Source organism: Haliotis asinina, chromosome 1, assembly GCF_037392515.1.
Source record: "Haliotis asinina isolate JCU_RB_2024 chromosome 1, JCU_Hal_asi_v2, whole genome shotgun sequence".
Taxonomy (NCBI): domain Eukaryota; kingdom Metazoa; phylum Mollusca; class Gastropoda; order Lepetellida; family Haliotidae; genus Haliotis; species Haliotis asinina.
The window spans coordinates 67996243-68016815 of NC_090280.1; the positions used below are offsets into that span (position 1 = coordinate 67996243).

At 39.2% G+C, this 20573-nt stretch overlaps 1 protein-coding gene across 1 annotated transcript in view; it reads left to right on the forward strand.

Moving 5' to 3' along the window:
- LOC137296363 (shell matrix protein-like) overlaps positions 1–20573 on the forward strand; it is a 122428-nt gene that overhangs the window by 47210 nt on the left and 54645 nt on the right. The window contains exons 3-4 of the mRNA XM_067828149.1: positions 18788–18943; positions 19057–19424. Coding sequence (XP_067684250.1) covers positions 18788–18943; positions 19057–19424 — 524 coding nt within the window. The remainder of the gene's footprint in view (positions 1–18787; positions 18944–19056; positions 19425–20573) is intronic.

A 20573-nucleotide genomic window follows, 5' to 3' on the forward strand; every position in this document is an offset into this window, starting at 1 on the left:
ATACTGATCCCTTGTGATGGAATACTCAACACAGACAAGCAAGATATTCTTTCATCACAAGGGATGCAGAACAGAGGATCCTCACCTTTCAAAATTCATGAGTATATCTCGTATGGCCAATACGACATCGCCGCATAATGGCCTCCTCAAATCTGGACTGACAACCCAAGTGGGTATAACCAATATAAGGTTTTATTGCATGTAATTTATTTACACCCACTTGGGTGTCCCACTTCTTTTGCATCAGATCTCGGATGTACCATCTAACTGTAGCTTTATAATCAGTATGGGATAAGAAGTGGAGTCACGGATTATTTTATTGCTGCTTTGGCAGCAAGATCGGCCATTGTGTTGTCAGAAATGCCTACATGGCTTGGTAACCAACAAAAGACGATGTCGTATTGGCCAGTAGCAAGATTATTATATAATTCAATTATTTCTATTAAAAGTGGATTCTATTACATGACAGGTTTTTAATTGCCTGGAGGCAAGAAACAGAATCGGAATAGATAATATACTGTTTATGTCTAAGATGTCTTTCAATATATTTAAGAGCTGTTAATATAGCGTTTGCTTCCGCTGTGAAAATAGAACTATTATCCGGTAAGCTGAAAGATATTGCTCTGGATCCAATGACAGTGGCACAAGCCACAGCGCCACCATCCTTTGACCCATCTGTAAATGAAGATTTGTATGAATTATACTTACTTTTTAATTGATTACATTCTTGTTTATATTGTAATTGGCACCCGTGGCGAGCCACCTCCTCGTGGTGAGTGCTGGGTAACGCCAAGAGCTCGCCAACACCCCCGTTGTGGACCCGGGGGGATATTTGGTCCACCAATCCGTTTGCCCTGGGTTGCGGCCCTATGTCGGCGGAGGACGGGAGTCTGGGGGTTGAGAGCACTGGGGACCTGTGACCGCGTTCCCTTTGCTCAACACACCCCTTCGACCCTTACTTCACCTAGGCGGGTGGTTGAATGGGCCCGGTTCAACCACTCGGCTGGTCACGTCAAGCCCTGAGTGTTACTTTTTGTAATGTAAAAAAATTGAAAATTTTATCCTTGTAAGTCTTGGCAAATTTTTGGACCCTCATAATTTCAAATATACACTTTCATGTTTTTGCCTAGAGTCCTATGCCCGGAAGGCGGTAGCTCATGGGCCAATCTGGTGGAATGATTAAACTTTAATTTTTCTGCTGGAGTATATCATCCGGGTATCCTTGGTGCTGCAAGCTGGAGATCCGCTTGTTTTTAGCATTGTCCTTGTGATACTCCGTGGTGGGTGGGGAGCTCAGATAATGAACCAATAAATACTAACCATGGAATAACAAACCTCTACCAAAAAGACAAAACGTCCACTTGACATTGATCTTGATGATACTTAACACAGATCTACTAAAGCATTTGACTACTGGCCACGCTTTATCGTAATTGAGACGTTGGAGAAGACACCATTGAAATTGAATCCTTTTGCGGTATCCAACGGAATACAAGGAATTGCGGGTGAAGTCAAAAACATCAGACGCTTGCGTTCAGGTGCTTTACTTGTTGAATGTAGTAAGCGGCAGCAAGCCACGAACCTGATGGCGATTGAATCGTTTGTGAACATTCCTGTGTTGGTCTCAGCACACAGAGCTTTGAACACCAGTAAAGAAATAGTGCGAGACCGTGATCACTTGTTTGGTGATATGACAGAATTTGATATCGTGTTAGAGATGAAGGATCAAGGAGTCACTTTTGTTAAGCGATTCAAAACTCGTAGAAACCCTTGAAACATACCTGTTTTCCTTTTCGTGTCCAATTGCTCCAAAGTCAATAAAGGCTGGCTACTGTAACATCAATGTGGATACTTACATTCCTAATCCTTTACGATGCTTTAAATGCCAAAGATACGGCCATGGTGTCAATACATGTAAATCATCTGTTACATGTGCTCACTGTAGCGAAAAAACTCACACGACTGCAACAGCACTTTCAAGAAATGTACTAATTGTGAAGGAAATCACTCATCCTTCTCAAAAAAGTGTCCCATTTGGAAACAGCAAATAGAAATCAACAAAATAAAATTTACACAAGACATTAGTTTTGCTGAAGCCAAAAAACAAGTGCAAAAATCTGAAACTTATGCTTCCGTATCTCGATCAACGTCTGATACAGCCAAAATAACCAAAATGTCTATGAGCTGTCAAACCAAATGGTCATGGATAAATACTGATTCACCTCAGATTCTGTCATCTGAAATATCCACTCAGACTCAGACGTCAACATTTTATTGACGTTCCTGATGGTATTAAATGTTTTTTTCTGAGGGACTGAATTCCATAGCTGATGAGTGTATACCAAAGTCCTCTGCAGTTCCACATATTCGATAACTTTGTTTCAGCGATGAATGCAAACAAGCTAGGAAGGCCAGGAAAAAAGCAGAACATTATTTCCGTCGCTATCCCATGGTGCATAATTTGAATAAATTTAAAATTTTAAATGCTAAAGCACGGCGTACTGTTAAACAAAATAAACACCAATCTTGGCAAAATTATGTGTCCAAAATAAATTCTCGGACACCCATGTCCAAGGTATGGAACATGGTCCAGAAAATCAAAGGTAAAGGTACTAAATCTACTGCCCATCATCTTAAACATGGAGATCAGTTCCTTACTGATGAATCAGATATTGCTAATAAACTACGTGAAACCCTTGCTAAACATTCTTCCTCTTCAAATTATGTACCAAAATTCCAGCAATATCAAAAACAAGAAGAAAAGAAAACCATTAATTTCAATTCTGATAATGGGGAAGATTATAATGAAACGTTTTCTATTCATGAACTCCATACTGCTCTTGATCAAGCTCATGAAACTGCTACAGGAACTGATAACATACATGATCAACTGCTGAAGCAATTACCAGAATCCTGCCTAGAAACTCTTCTGAATATTTTTGATCATATTTGGACATCGGCTAACTTTCCTCCCTCATGGCGTGACGCCATAGTAGTACCAATACCTAAAGCTGGACGCAATCATACGGATCCATCCAATTATTGTCCGATTTCCCAAACCAGCTGTGTTAGACCATGGAACGCATGATAAATAATCGCCTTGTTTGGTACTTGGAAACAAATAATCTCATAACAGATATACAGTGTGGTTTCCGTAAAAACAGAAGTACTGTTGATCACCTCGTGCGACTGGAATCATTTGTTGAAAACACACTAATTAACAAACAACGCGCTGTGTCTATCTTTTTTACCTTGAGAAGGCATATGACACTACTTGGAAATATGGCATTTTAAGAGATTTACATGAATAAAAGACAATTTCAGGTCTGTGTGGGTTCTATCCTGTCTGATCATTACAATCAGGATCAGGGTGTTCCACAGGGCAGTATTTTGTCCGTCACACGTTTTAGCATCAAGATCAACAGTTTATCAAAAGTTTTAAACGATTCAATTGATGGATCGTTATTTGTGGATGATTTTAATATTTCTTGTCGTGGTAAAAACATGCATACCATTGAACGGCAATTGCAGTTGTGTTTAAACAAGATAAATAAATAGTGTCTTGAAAACGGCTATAAATTTTCTAAATCGAAAACTAATTGCATACATTTTTGTCGTAAATACAAACCACATAAAGACCCGGAACTGTCTCTAGATGGCACGCCGATTAAAGTTGTGAAGGAAGCCAAGTTCTTGGGTCTGATCTTTGACTCACACTTAACGTTTTTACCGCATTCTTAAACTTCTTGATTCTGTCCATCATCAAGGTCTAAGACTTTGTCTTGGATCTTTTAGAACTTCACCTATTGACAGTCTCTATGTTGAGGCTGATGAACCATCTCTTGAGCAGCGCCGTATAAAGTTAGCTTTACAGTACATATCTAAATTATACTCTAATCAATCTAAGCCTGCATATAACTGAATTTTCAATCCCCTGTATGAGGATTTATCCAACAAAAAGTCTTCTCTTGTCCCGCCTCTAGGACATAGAATTAAACCCTTTCTTTCTGCTGCTTCTGGCATTCAGATGGAAAACATAGCTCCCTCTCGTCTTCTTTCTTCTCCTCCTTGGCAGTTAGTCAGGCCCCAACATACAGGATACAGGTTTGTATCCCTTGTGATGAGAGAGTAACGGTCAAGCATATCCTGCTTGACTGTGTTGAATTCTCCATCACCAGGGATAAGTATTATACGGTTAAAACAATTAAGGATCTTTTTACCAGTGTTAGGTCTCATTTAATTATTGGTTTTTTACAAGATATTGATTTTTTGGTTGAATTTTGAAAACTTGTTGTGTAAATAGATGTATTTTAATTATTGGAAGTTTGGATTAGTAACATGAATTGTTGGTGGCTGTACCCTCAAAGGGGGTTGAAGTAATGTAAAATTATTGTCCTTCTGAGAGGGTACGTAAGTCCAAAAGCATTCACAGTAAATTTAAACTTTCCACTGTTCTTAGTCGTAGTATATGTGTATTTTAATGTTTTGGTTAGGTGTGTCCAAATTGCTAACAGCTGGGGGGGATGATGTAAATCGAACTAGGGTCCATTCAGGTAGCAAAGGTACTGTAAGTCCCCATGGTCCCTAGTATGGTGATCTAACTTCAGTTGTTGGCAATCTATAGCCTGATTTAAATTGTATTGTCCGAATAGTGATATTAGTTTTAACTTTCCACGCTAGTTTTAATTGAAATTGTGATATTCTAGTTGTTTCACTGTCCTTCGTTGACAGGTTTTATACTATACATATATATATTTGAGAAATAAATGTTCTCGTCACGATATGGCTGAAACATTGCCGATTGCCGAAATTTCAAATTTCTCATGGATCTATTCTATATTAATAGGTTTGTACAATACAATTTCGCAATCAGAGAAAAATTATCACGGCTCTTTTGATCACAAATATCACTCTAAACGAAATAATAGTGATGCTGCTGCTAATTTATTTTTTATTTATTCATACCACGACATAATGAGAATTATCAAGTTATGTTGTGGTAATAAGTATTTGCAATTTTCTTATCAGGAACACCAGTTGACAAAGCGTCTTACCTATGGCAGGCTAATGGTAACAGTGGCTATGATACATTGGGCAACCAGGTAATTAACCTCCCAGGGAGTTCCAAGTCTGGACATGGGCCGAACAGGAATTCTCAAGTAAACATGATATTAAACCTTGCTGATAATACTGATAATGTTGTAAGTTCTGAAGGAAGGATGAACACAGCCAGTAGCTACAATGTTCTTAGTCTGCTTGGCGGTGAAAACCAAGGTGGAGAAGTCCAATCATTGAATTCAGTGGTATCGGTATCCAGTGAAGTAAAACTAACAGGCCCGCATACCACTCATTCTACCAAAATTGACCTGACGTCTAGAGGTGAAACTGCAAGTAAGACGGGAAAGGGAAGTGAATCCACGAACGTACAAGACATGCCATTAAGGATCACTACAACAGAACTAACAGAAACAGGTATTACTACTGTTTTTATTTACCTTTGCAACAGAACGACATCCATATTGTCAAAGTTTGCAAATATGTATTTTTGTTTATTTTAAGACATACAACAATTACAGTGTATCTAAAATATTTCAACATAGTTTCAGGGAAGGAGGAATTATTTCTACCAACTACAGCTTCACCAACAAATTCACCTATCGGCAGACTGAGATCGCGTATGATAACCTCTGCACGTGATGCCTCTTTGACAAACGAAACAAGAACGACACATGCTTTGGAAAGACTGTTACCACACACCACAGCATCGGGCACTGATTTGGTTATTGTTGACATACCCATCAATACAACCACAGTAAAGGCCAAAACCACTGTCACCCATGAAACTATCACAGACCTAAGTTCTAGTTTCCAAGCCAACTCATGGTCTGGTGAAAGAAATACTGTGGTGGCAAATTCAGAGAGTATATCAACGTCTAGTGTCTCGAGACAATCTTCTAATCAAGGGGCTACCCCTCCTGCAACTTCCACTCTATACTCGCCTACTAAACCACTAGCTATGGAGGCTACTGTTAATACTAATGAATCTACAAACATCCAATTTGAAACAACACTAACTAATACTAAAAGTATCTCTACCATTTCTACTTCAATCACAACTAAACGAAAACCTACGGTTATCCCATTTACAGCCATAACAAATCCACACAAAAGCGCCAAGTCATCTACATTTGCCAAGTTTGCAACAGCAACTCCATCCATGCCATTTACTTCTAGGAGTCTTAAGGTTACTCCCACTCAATCCAACATTACATTTCCTTCCACCGTTCAATCTACAGTAAGTCCACCACCTATTCTGTTTTCTACCACCACCTCAACCGATACTACTTCTCTTGGAGCTACAAACACTTCATCTACATCACTACGGCCGTCGAAAACAATACTCCCTCCTTCATCATCTTCCCAAACATCAACAATTCGAATTACTACTAGTCCGTCTCCAGTTACAGCTATTTTCACCCCTTCTACAACTGTTTTAACCCAATCAAGCACACACTTACTCACAGACATATCAAAATCTACAACATCATCTCCAACATACATATCCACAACTCCAACTACTAGTCCGTCTCCATTTACAGCTATTTTCACCCCTTCTACAACTGTTTTAACCCAATCAAGCACACACTTACTCACAGACATATCAAAACCTACAACATCATCTCCAACAACCATATCCACAACTCCAACTACTAGTCCGTCTCCATTTACAGCTATTTCCATCCCTTCTACACCTGTTTTAACCCAATCAAGCACACACTTACTCACAGACATATCAAAACCTACAACATCATCTCCAACAACCATATCCACAACTCCAACTACTAGTCCGTCTCCATTTACAGCTATTTCCATCCCTTCTACACCTGTTTTAACCCAATCAAGCACACACTTACTCACAGTCATATCAAAAGCTAAAACATCATCTCCAACAACCATATCCACAACTCCAACTACTAGTCCGTCTCCATTTACAGCTATTTTCACCCCTTCTAAAACTGTTTTAACCCAATCAAGCACACACTTACTCGCAGACATATCAAAATCTAAAACATCATCTCCAACAACCATATCCACAACTCCAACTACTAGTCCGTCTCCATTTACAGCTATTTTCACTCCTTCTACAACTGTTTTAACCCAGTTAAGCACACACTTACTCACAGACATATCAAAACCTACAACATCATCTCCAACAACCATATTCACAACTCCAACTACTAGTCCGTCTCCAAGCACACACTTACTCACAGACATATCAAAATCTACAACATCATCTCCAACAACCATATCCACAACTCCAACTACTAGTCCGTCTCCATTTACAGCTATTTCCACCCCTTCTACACCTGTTTTAACCCAATCAAGCACACACTTACTCACAGACATATCAAAAGCTAAAACATCATCTCCAACAACCATATCCACAACTCCAACTACTAGTCCGTCTCCATTTACAGCTATTTTCACCCCTTCTAAAACTGTTTTAACCCAATCAAGCACACACTTACTCACAGACATATCAAAATCTAAAACATCATCTCCAACAACCATATCCACAACTCCAACTACTAGTCCGTCTCCATTTACAGCTATTTTCACCCCTTCTACAACTGTTTTAACCCAATTAAGCACACGCTCACCTTCAGTAATTACAGCAGCGTCATCTCCTGCTACATTACCAAGAAACCCAATTACAACCTCAGCCATACATGAAACTCGTTCTATCACTCCAGTCATAATACACTCGTCACACACCACCCGATCGCGTCCTAGAACGACTACGACATTATCTGCGACGACACTTCCATCGATTACGACACTACCAACTAGCCCATTAGTAACTAAAAATACCATTTCTGCGTCCACAATATCATCGTGGACAGTAACGAATCCGACAACACTATGGGCATACAATCCGACTATAACAGCCCATTTAACCACTGCAATACCCGCAAGCATACGTCAAATATCCACAACTCCGTCAACAACTTTAACTGGAATACCAACACCCTTCGTCTACACTTCTCCGATGATGCCTAAAAAAGCGACGACCAGGGTCCGTCATACTGCGTCTCCAAACCTGGGAAGCACAAGTGATGACTCAATTTCTACAATAATAAAACATAGTGATACCGAGGCGGCATTGATGAATATTACAGGTATAATTTCAAAGCTTCCAGTTCGGTAATCTTATCATTTATGGTAGTCTCTATGTCATACAGCCCAATCACATTGCTTTTCTCTCAACAAATTTGCTCTATTTCTTACATCATACTCCCGATGACTTCCTTTAATGTATGATGATGTTAACTTATGCCATATGTCAATGTTTGCGTTCTTGAATCACTTCATGTACTGCGTTTTCAGAACGCTGTACAAACGCTTCGGGCACATCGTTTCCATACGAGGACAACTGTCGTGCTTATTGGCAATGTGAAAATGAGAAACCGGTAATGAAGTGCTGTCCGAACAAAGCGACCTTCACATGGAACCATGGCTGTATTCCTAATCCTTCCTGTAATCTAGAATGCGACCCTGGGTACGACATGTCTTCCAGTAAGTTTCCAGTTAATACGTCATGATCTTCATCGGCTTTCTTTTCCATCTTCATTTGCTACCTTAGATTCGTTGCTCAAACAGTAAACCTTTCTGTTGTTCATTTGCCACCTTAGATTCGTTGCTCAAACAGTAAACCTTTCTGTTGTCCCGAAAATTTAGACATACCTCATGCGCCGTAATGCTTATTGTTTCGTTCCTATGATCAGTCTTGCTCCATGCCACTAACATGGAGCCCTCTTGCTGAAAGTGAAAGTTCCTCAAGCAGAATATAAACTAATCAACAACATGAAACGATAGTGAGAAACTAAGGTGATAAGGACTCGTGTGCTTTATGAAGATTGTTCCAAGACTGCCAAATGCAAGGGAGTCAGGTGCCTCGTCCTGTCACAGCTGCATACTTTGTATGATCTGTTTAATTCACTAGATCGTTTTACTGGCTGTCTAATGCCCTTAAATTAGCTGCTGATTCTTCAGCTGACATAGTGAGTTAAATGGAAATCAGTCAGCTAACAAACTGCTGTGGAACCAAAACGACAACGGAAAGTGATATAATGATTAAATACAACCCTTGAATTGAAGAAAGTAACTGCATCATTTTATCATATGCCATTATTAATGCTAAAAGACTATAACATGATGTGTATTTCTTCGCAAGTTAATATCACAATCTGTATGCTATGACACTAGGCCTTCTAACACACCCTTGAAGAGATGTGGTGTCAATAGTCAGTTCACAAGCTCAGAAGAAGAAAGCTTTGAAGGTCACATATACTCCAATAGGGTACAAATGCAAAATCAGTTGCTGACATCGTTATAAATGAAACTCCGTCATTAAAACTGCTATTTCGTTTACAGGTTTGTACAAACCTGAAATCGCGAAAGCTGTTGAGAAAAATGAAAGCTATATGTTCTCACAACCTACTATCATTTAGTTTTGTCTCCTGCTTTGCATAGTTTTCGAGTTACAAGCCTTGTTTTCATAGACGATTCTGTCAAAATCACTTGGTGTCGCTAGGTTGTAATCCCTGTTAGGTGGTATAAACCGACACGTTATTTGTCATTATTCACTTGATGCTCAGTTATTGAATTTATAACAGGTATAATTAGTGATAAAGCCACTTGGATTACCCGACAAAGGCCCCCATTTGGTATTTCTTTTGTCTGGATCGATCAAAGGATTAACCGATAACACTCTGATTGATTAATTAGTTTTAACGGGATATAAAAAAAGGGTTTGTCAAAAGGTGGTGTGTATGTATTTACTAATCTATACTGAATACACTCTGTCGTGTCTGTGTCTATGTAAAACAATACCCTTCTTTCAAAGGATTAACCGCCAATACATTGATTGATTGCTCATTATTGGCTAACTAAATAACTTTTTAAAAAGAATGACGCACATTATGCAATTAGTTGCCAGGTGTGCTATCTTAGGTAACCAATGAAACTATACAGCAATGTAAAAAACCTGAAACGATACATCAACGTTTTCGTATATTAGACTGTTAAAAGACACATCACTTGGGAAATCTGCAGATGAATTATATATCACTTGTTTTTGTGGATATTGATGGATACATTCCTCGAAGAAAGTAATAGCCTGACATTGCTCCTATAACTTTAATGTTAATATTTGCATTTTTGTTTTTAATACGTTGTCGTAGCTTTCGACAGAATCATTGTTTTCGTCGTTAAGTGTAATGATGCAGACGACATACACTAGGGCGTGCGTACGAATTATGATTCATATAGGAAAACTATGAGATGTCTACATATTACATTCCTGCTAATCATTCGCAGATCGCTTCTTTTTACTAAGTTTCAAAATGCATGCAAGTATGATTATAAAGTAATTAGGATTATGAGACCAAGTATAAAGACGTATATTGACAAGTGTCTACATACTGGTGAGTGAACGTTACAAACCAAGTAAATTTAGCAAGTGAAGAAATTTATCGCGCAGTATTTTCACTTCGACCCCGACCTCGCTTAGGTTATGTTACAGGTTGTGGCATGCAGTATCCTTTTGGTAATGATTCAAATACATATTTATGTAGTTTTGATTTTCTAACTTGATGAGAACAAACCTTACATAATCTCATTAATTCAAATGGATTTGACTTCACGATTTTCAAAAATGGCGACGCCCTCTCTTGCGATGAATGCTATTTAAGTTTGTTTTCAAAGGGACAATTACTTTCTACTGGTAGTAAAATATGTATTTCATTGATGGACAATAGGATTTTGCAAGACATTGCTTATAACATAGCAATTTCACTCTTGGAAGTGAGGTGGAGGTCAATATAACATTGCTTGCAATATTTATGTCACTTTGACCCCCACCTTACTTCCTTGGAAGAAGTCCTTATATTACAAGTTGTGTCATGCAAAATCCTTTTGGCCATGATTCAAATGGATATTTTACTACCAGTGAAAAGTAGTTCTGATTTTCTGACTTGATGAGAACAGGCACCCGTGGCGAGCCACCTCCTCGTGGTGGGTGCTGGGTAACGCTAAGTGCTCGCCAACCCCCCGTTGTGGACCCGGGGGCATATTTGGTCCACCAACCTGTCGTGGGTTGCGGCCCTGTGTCGGTGGAGGAGGGGATCCTGGTGGTTGAGGGCAATAGGGGCCTGCAACCGTGTTCCTGTTGCTCGACACACCACTTTGGCCCTGACTTCACCTAGACGGGTGGTTGAATGGGCCCTGTTCAATCAATCGGCTGGTCACGCCAGGCCCAGTGCATAGTTAGTATTATTGCACATATCTATTTTTCTGGTCTTGGCTATTCTAAATTCAAATTATTTATGATAATGTTTTGCCTAGAGCACTGTGCCAGAAGGCGGTGGCTCATGGGCCAGTCTGGCATTACTGACCTCCAGGTTCTAGTTGTCTTTAGAAATTGTCATGGATGGAACCAACCTGGCATTTATTCTGTTTGACAGTATTGGCTACCTGTGTCTGTATTGCTTGAGTATAACATCCCTGTAACCCCGGTGTTTCATCGTTGGTTTCCACTTTAACGCCGTCCTTGTTGACACTCCATGGAGGGTGGGGAGCAGGGATGTCGCATCTACATCCATTCATTATGGCTTCCCAACAACTCTCTGGTTCTCGATCTAAATCCAAGAAAGCATGTAGACTTCGAAACTGTCTCGTCTTCTGATGATGAATCAGAAACAACAAATTTAGATTCTTGGCCCCGTTTCCTGGTTGTACAGGGAATTGAAGGACCACCATTAAAACTGAACCCTTTTGCAATATCGAAAGCAATTGCAGGAATATGCGGCGAAGTGAAAAACGTTACTCGGCTTAGAACAGGTTCCTTGTTTGTGGAATGTGCCAGAAAACGACAGGCTCTTAATTTGCTTAAAGCTCGTCAGTTTGCAAATACAAGGATTGCTGTGTCACCACACAGAACGTTGAATTCGTGTAGAGGCATTGTTCGTGATCGGGCAAAATGTCTCTCTGACATGTCAGAAGTTGATATCGCAGCAGAACTTAAGTTTCAAGGTGTCACCCCCTTGTGAAAAGATTCACAAGAAAAGTTGGCGATAACACTGTCAAAACAAACACGTATCTGTTGACGTTTTGTCTTGCTACAGTACCAAAATCAATTAAAGCTGGGTTCTTTAATATTGAGGTGGAAGTCTACATCCCTAATCCACTTCGGTGCTTTAAATGTCAGCTGTTCGGACACGGTGCTAACATGTGCAAAAACTCGTTGTGGTGAGAAACATGAGAATGCCGACTGCACAAAAAACATCAAATGTGCAAACTGTCATGGAGATCACATGTCCTCATCACGATCCTGTCCAGTCTTTGAACAACAAGCTCAAATTCTCAAACTTAAACACACCAATAATATATCTTTTGCTGAGGCAAAGAAACTGTTACCAGTCACTGATAGAATCTCCACACAACAAACTTACTCTGCTGTTGTATCTACCTCCATTTCCTGGATCTCAGAAAAACAGAACATTCTGTATACAATTTATGATGAGGATACAGGAACATCCACCCAGACAGACATGGTGCATGAACCAAACAATCACCATGAACCTGAAAGGAAAACAACAATGTCCAGAAACAAACAGAAACAACAAAGACGAAAGGAAGCCAGGGCCCTTAAACATATTGAGGTGCCTTTACCATTACACGTGCCTGTAGAGGTTCATAGGTGTTATGAACCTCTACAGGCACGTGTAATGGTGGACAAGACCTTCAAAGTCATCCCAGCATAAAGGGACTTCGTCTCGTTCACGCTCTCCTATTGAGCCCCCATGAGTTGCTCTCATAATGTTATCCAGTGGAATTGCAGAGGCCTTAGAAACAATTTTAATGATCTTCAACTATTATCACAAGATTTTAAACCATCAGCTGTTAGTTTACAAGAGACATACCTGAAAAGTACAGATAGATTTGACTTGCGCCAGTATAACTCATTTCATTCGTTTTCAGGTGATAAAGTCACTGGTGGTGCTTCTATTTTGGTGAGGCAGGGTGTTATCCATAGCCCTGTTCCACTTAAAAGCAATCTTCAGGCTGTGGCTAAACAGCTTTCTTTACAAATAACGTTCACGCTTTGTTCCCTGTACATTTCACATCTTCAGCTGTTCAGCCGTGTGATCTTCAGGAGCTATACGACCAACTTCCCAAACCCTGTATTATCATGGGTGATCTTAATGGACATTACCCTTTATGGGGGAAGTACTGATACTAACAATAAAGGGAAATACTTGAAGGTATTCTCTGATAAACTGAAGAATATAGCTATTGAAACTATACCTAAGTCCTCTGCAACCCCACACGTTCGTAAACCATGGTTTAATGATGAATGCAAACAGACCAGAAAGAACAGGAAGAAGGCCGAAAAGTATTTTCGGCGACATCCTACAGTCCATAATTTAGACACGTTAAAATTCTAAATGCTAAGGCTCGACGCGCCTTCAAGCAGAATACGCGTCAATCTTGGCGAAATTATGTTTCCAAGATAAATTCCCGCACACCAATTTCAAAAGTGTGGAATATGATTCAACGAATAAAGGGTAAAGGTTGCAAATCAGCTGTCAATCATCTGAAGGATGGTGACGATGTATTGACAGATAAGGGTGATATTGCCAATAAGATTGGTGTAACTCTCGCCAAACATTCGTCTTCATCAAATTACGTCCCTGAGTTTCAGAAATACGAGAAACAACAGGAAAAGAAAAAGATCAATTTTAACTCAGACAATGGTGAAGACTATAATGAACTATTTTCATTACATGAGCTATATACAACCCTTGAGCAAGCTCATGATACAGCAACAGGTTCTGATGGTATTGATTATCAGCTTCTGAAACATTTACCTGAATCATGCCTGGAAACACTGTTGAATATATTTGACACGATATGGACTACAGGGACCTTCCCAGATTCATGGCGTAATGCCATTGTAGTTCCGATACCAAAGCCTGGCCGGGATCATACTGATCCTTCGAATTACAGGCCAATCTCTTTAACGAGTTGTGTCTGTAAAACCATGGAACGAATGTTAAACAATAAGATTGATTGACTTGGTATCTTGAAACCAATAATTTTATAACAAATATTCCACGTGGTTTCAAGAAAAATCGTAGTACCATTGACCATTTGGTACGTCTAGAATCCTTTGTCAACAACGCTTTAGTAAATAAACAACATGCAGTATCGATATTCTTTGATTTGGAGAAAGCATACGATACCACTTGGAAGCATGGCATTTCAAAGGATTTACATGACTTCGGTTTAAGGGGTCGTTTGCCTCTTTTTATCTCACAATTTTTAAAAGACAGGCAGTTTCAAGTCCGAGTTGGTTCATCCCTGTCTGACCATTATAATCAGGATCAGCGTGTTCCACAAGGCAGCATTTTGTCTGTAACACTTTTTAGCATCAAGATAAACAGTTTATCCAAGGTTTTAAATGATTCAGTTGATGGATCATTATTTGTGGATGATTTTAATATTTCTTGTCGAGGTAAAAACATGCATACTATCGAACGGCAATTGCAATTGTATTTAAACAAAATAAATAAATGGTGTCTAGAAAATGGCTATAAATTTTCTAAATCAAAAACTAATTGTATAACTTTTGTAGAAAATATATGCCGCATATCGACCCAGAACTATTTTTAAATGGTTCTCCCATCAAAGTTGTAAAGGAGGTCAAGTTCTTGGGTCTAATTTTCGATTCCCACTTAACCTTTTTGCCACATATCAAATCACTAAAAACAAAATGCTTGAAGGCACTCGATGTATTAAAAGTGGTATCCAACTCAAAGTGGGGTGGGGATCAAGCAACGCTCCTACATTTATACAGATCACTTGTACGTTCAAAACTTGATTATGGCTCCATCGTATATGGTGGAGCTTGCAAAAACAACCTGAAACTTCTTGATTCTGTCCGTCACCAAGGTCTCAGACTTTGTCTTGGGTCTTTTAGAACATCACCTATCGACAGTCTCTACGTTGAGGGTGATGAACCATCTCTTGAGCAGCGCCGTATAAGATTAACTTTACAGTACATTACCAAATTATACTCTCATCAATCTAAGCCTGCATTTAATCGTGTCTTCAATCCCCTTTATGAAGATTTATACAAGAAGAAATCTTCTCTGGTTCCAACTCTAGGGCATAGAATTAAACCCTTTCTTTCTTCAGCCGGCATTCAGCTGGAAAACATAGCCCCCTCCAGTCTTCTTTCTTCGCCTCCTTGGCAGTTGGTTAGGCCACAAGTTGATCTAACATTAACATCATTTAAAAAATCAGAAACTAACGAATTACAATATAAACAGGAATATAATCAAATGAAGCATAAATATAGCAATTATACATCCATATTTACAGATGGGTCCAAGGATGGTGGCGCTGTGTCTTGTACCACTGTCACTGGATCCAGAACAATATCTTTTAGATTACCAGATAACAGTTCTATTTTTACAGCTGAATCTAGCGCAGCACTCAACAAATCTGTAACACCACTTCTTTTTCCATAAACTGATTATAAAGCTACCATTAGATCTTATATCCGTGATCTGATGCAGAGGAAGTGGGACACCCAAGTGGGTATCAATAAATTACATGCAATAAAACCTTATACTGGTTATACCTACTTGGGTTGTCGGTCCAGGTTTGAAGAGGTCATCTTGCGACGATGTATTGGTCATACGAGATATACTCATGAATACTTATTGAAAGGTGAGGATCCTCCGTTCTGCATCCCGTGGGGTGAAATAATCACGGTCAAGCATGTTTTGCTTGACTGTTTTGAGTATTCCATCACAAGGGACAACTATTTTAAATCCCGAACTATAAAGGATCTTTTTAACAATAACAGTGGCCATTTAATCATTGCATTTTAAAAAGAATTAGATTTGTTAAATGAATTGTAAATAGATAAATATTTTATGACTGGAATTTTGAATTACTAAATAAGATTGTTCGTGGCTGTATCCTCGAGGGGGGGTTAAAGTACTGTAAATTTATTGTCCTCCTGAGAGGGTACGTAAGTCCACAAACGTTCAAAGTAAATTCAAACACTCCGCTCTTTTAATCGTAGTATGTGTGTTCTTTTAAATGTATGGTTATATGTGCCTAAATTGCTAGCGACTGAGGGGATGGTGTAAATCCAGCTGGGGTCCATGCAGGTAGCAAAGGTAATGTAAGTCCCCATGGTCCCTGGTATGGTGATCTACCTTCAGTTGTTAGCAATCCATAGCCCATTTTTGTATTGTATTGTTCACTATAGTTAAACTGTTTTAGATCTAATTACTAGTCTTAAATGGATATCTTTGATATTTCCTAGTGTTTTACTGTTCGTTGTCACAGGGTTTTATTTTCTTATATTCATTCATTCTACAATGTCAGTATTACTTGTTCTTGTCACGATATGGCTGCAAGATTGCCGATCTGACGATAAATATTAACTCACTCACTCACTGATGAGAACAAATCATAATCTCACATAATCTCATTAATTCAAATGGATTTGACTTCACGATTTTCAAAAATGGTGGCGTCCTGTCTGAGGATGAATGCTATTTAAGTTTGCTTGCACCGACTTACAAAATCAAAATTAATTTCTACTGGTAGTCAAATATGTATTTTATTGATGGACATTAGGAGTTAACATGACATTGCTTATAACATAACAATTTCACGCTTGGAATCGGTCAATATAATATTACTTACGATAATGTTGTCACTTCGACCACAACCTCGTTTCCGAGGAAGAAAGCGTTATATCCATGCAAAATCCTTTTGGTCAGCAATGTGTAGTATGCAGTCTTGATTTTATAAACTCGATGAAACTTGAACTCCATTTTCTATCATGGAAGCGTGGTTGGGGGCGAACCATCCGATTTAGTATATACCGCAGGCTTCCACAAAACTCACTTCGCACACAGTAACAACTAATTTAAGCACAAACTACTGAGTCTGGTGGAAATCTGTGCATAGTGACACCATCACCCGACCCCAAGGAACAATTGACGGCAACACAACAATTCTGCATGTCTTTGGTGACGTCGAGAAATCAGCAAAATGACAAGCTTCCAACACATTTTCTATACATTTAACGGGAAATCATTCCCTCTATGACGTCACTGTAGGGCTCTGGCGACAGGGTTACGTAACCTGTCTGCGTTTCGTTTGCGGGCGAGAGAGAAGCAGACGGCTTTTAGCAACTTGGTATTAATTAACCACAAGTTTTTTGTTGTTTTCTTTTTAAAAAATGGTGTTTCGTTCATGACTAACCAAAAGTCTTTCATATGCAGTGATAAAAAGAGTACCAAAAAATTGAGTTTAGTGGTCCTTTAAGAATGTTGTTTCATGTCTGAACAAACGATTGTCCGAATGCAGTTATCGTCAGTGGCTATGCTTGACGTAGACATCACTCAGTTTTATCCGGAGCATCCTCTGTAAGGGTCCGGTCCTGCGAACCGGCTTGGCCTGGAGAAAACCAGAATTGTCTGCTGTCTCAGGAAATCTGTTACAACACGAGCGAGATAATTATCGACGGGCATTGTCTTACTGAAGTATAAGTTAGGGTCCCGATGTTGTGTTGGCTCAACGAGGAATATGGTCCTAATCTGGAATCGATTCCTATTATCGTTGTCTTGCTGACGTGACGAGAAGTGACGTGGACTGCCGGTCTGAGGCACATCGGTCGTGTTCCCATTATGTTGATAAAGTCTCCATACAGGTAACGTGAACACAAAATTCAGGTTCGGGATTCGAATAACGGATATCGATAGGCTTGTTGGAGGAGGTGACTAATGGGATTAATGTAGCAATGTTGCGACATGACATGACATCGTGTATCTTCAGTAAATCGTAGCACTAATGTCTAGTCTTGTAGCGTTTGCATCAGTTACGAAATGTATATTGCATGCGGTATAATTGTGAAATTTGTATCCGAGTGTGCTTCACACATTCCTAGTACATAAGAAATGAGACCCATATCTTTTGAGTTCTTGTGTAAAACACGATCTGTACATGTATCTCCTATTGTGGTTGGATATTATGTAGAATGCAGTTTATTCACGTGCTGTATACTCATTTGATATGTATTGTTTTAACCATCACACCTGAAAAAATACCTATCAATCTCACCTGTTCATCACATGTGACTGGTAGTAACAGCACGTTTCGGTCAGTAATAGAAGTAGCTTTTTGCTCTAACATGTGGAAAGAACCGAGCAATTTTTTTTCATCTTGATATTTGTCCAGTTTCTTAATAATTTAGTTATGTCTTATTTGCATGCATTTCAAAGTGTACATGGGTATATTAATACATAGGACAATCACATTATGCAACTTTGCTACATTATGGAGAGCAAGCAAGGGAGAGTGAGTGAGTGAGTGAGTTTAGTTTAACGCCGCTTTTTAGCAATATTCCAGCAATATCACGGCGAGGGACACCAGAAAATGGGCTTCACACATTATACCCATGTGGGGAATCGAACACGGGTCTTCGGCGTGACGAGCGAACGCTTTAACCACTAGGCTACCCCACCGCCCCAGCAAGGGAGAGGAACAATAGAGTGAAGAAATAGACTCTGAGGTACATGAACAATGTGTCACTTGAAAGAGTTAACAAATACTGACAACAAAGATAAGAGTATCTGTTTTATCCTAAATTCTTGAACGTTCCAGCAATGTTACATGGGATAATTTATGTTATCAGTGTGTGACGACAGACAGAAGGTCGAGGGCAACTTCCACTATTATTATCGCATGGTGCATAAGAGAGCCCTCATCCGTCCTTGTCCAGATGGGACTATATTCAGGGAGGAATTATGTCGTTGTGACTATCCCCCAACGGGATTTCAAGATCACCCAGGTAACTACAGTTTCAAGTTTGACTTCCGTAAATTAACTCAGTACAGATAAGACACTCCAAAATGTATCCTCTGGCTTTCATGCTCTTCACATGTCTTTTAATTCTCTTTTTAGCGTGCCATCCTAAATTCGAAATGACTTTCGATGGTAACAGTCCATTCGAAGACGTATCTAACTCTGGCAACGATTTCGAAATTTTTCATATTCAGCCAACAGCCAACGGAACGGGACAGTTTTATGACAAGAGTATTATGATCATTAAAACTCTAAATGGCTCAACGATGGGATACAAATTTGCTGCTCACTTGAAGTTTATAGCTCGCGAAGGTTCCGACAGAATGGTACTACTGTCAGATTGTCTTCATGGGAATGACGGCGACAGTTCTTCAGTTGACATTCGATTGCATACCCGCAACAGTGAAGTTGTCTTCAGAGTGCACACATACAGCTCACCACTGTGGCATGTCCAGATACCTTACAAAGTAAGTGAAGCATAACCCCTTACATATGTACTAACAGGTGAATCATTAACTACTGTTTACAGCAAATAGTGTAAAGTGACGTTTTCTTTGATTAATGAAGCAAAGCTCCTATGAAAAGACATTCTTATTGTAGGTTTTCCGCTCATAATGATACTTTTAACCGTGCTTTGTTTTGGGTCCCTTGACAGACGCGCATTTTACTTACTCGAATGTCTTAACGGTTTCATGTATTTGGAACCGTAGCTTTCTTTGAATACTTCTTACGGACGTTTTTCGGTCGAGTCATGAAGAGGATTTCTGCTGCAAGGTACATAGTGAATGTCATCGTAATACATAGCTCACATTGTGCGAACCTGTCCTCGAGACGGCGTCAGGAGGTAATCAAGTATAAAATGAGGTGGTCGAAGAGGTTTAGGGCACAGGTACCTCTCCTGACCTCTCGTTCATGTCCTACCTTGGCAGAAACACCATACAGACACCCTTAAATCATTGGCTAATGGAAAATCTTGATGGACAATCATCTTGATATATATGATTGATAGCAGGGTATGACAGAACCGACAAAGATCACTCAAACCTCTAGTGCGCTAATTGATTTAATCTTTATTGCACTTGCTCCTCAGGGGTACTCTATCCATTTCGCAGTGATCATTGTCCAGTGTTTGTCTCTGTTGGGAACTCAGATTCAGTTCCTTTAAAATTTAAATGGATAGTGTTTTACTATTGATTACCTAATATTGAGGGATTGAATCGTGGCCCCAACAACGTGGACTGGGAGACCATCTTTAGATGTAATGATATTGATAGTTTAACACAAGAATGTGTGGATATCTTAAAATATGTGTGATGTGGATATGTCCCAAGCAATGTGGTAACCATAAGATCTCGGGATAATTCATTGATGAATTGTGCTATTATGAAACTTATCCGAAAAAGAAATAGAGAGCATAAAAAAGCAAAGACTCAAAATTATGATACAGATTGGCAAATGTTTAGAATTCAAGGAAACAAAATAACAGCAGCAGTGAGATCAGTCAAAACAATAGAAACTTAACATTCTTTGTTAAGGGCATTCTGTAACAACAAGAGATGGTAAGATGGTTCAATTGTCAATAGGCATTCCAAATAATGATGAAATAGAATAAAGAA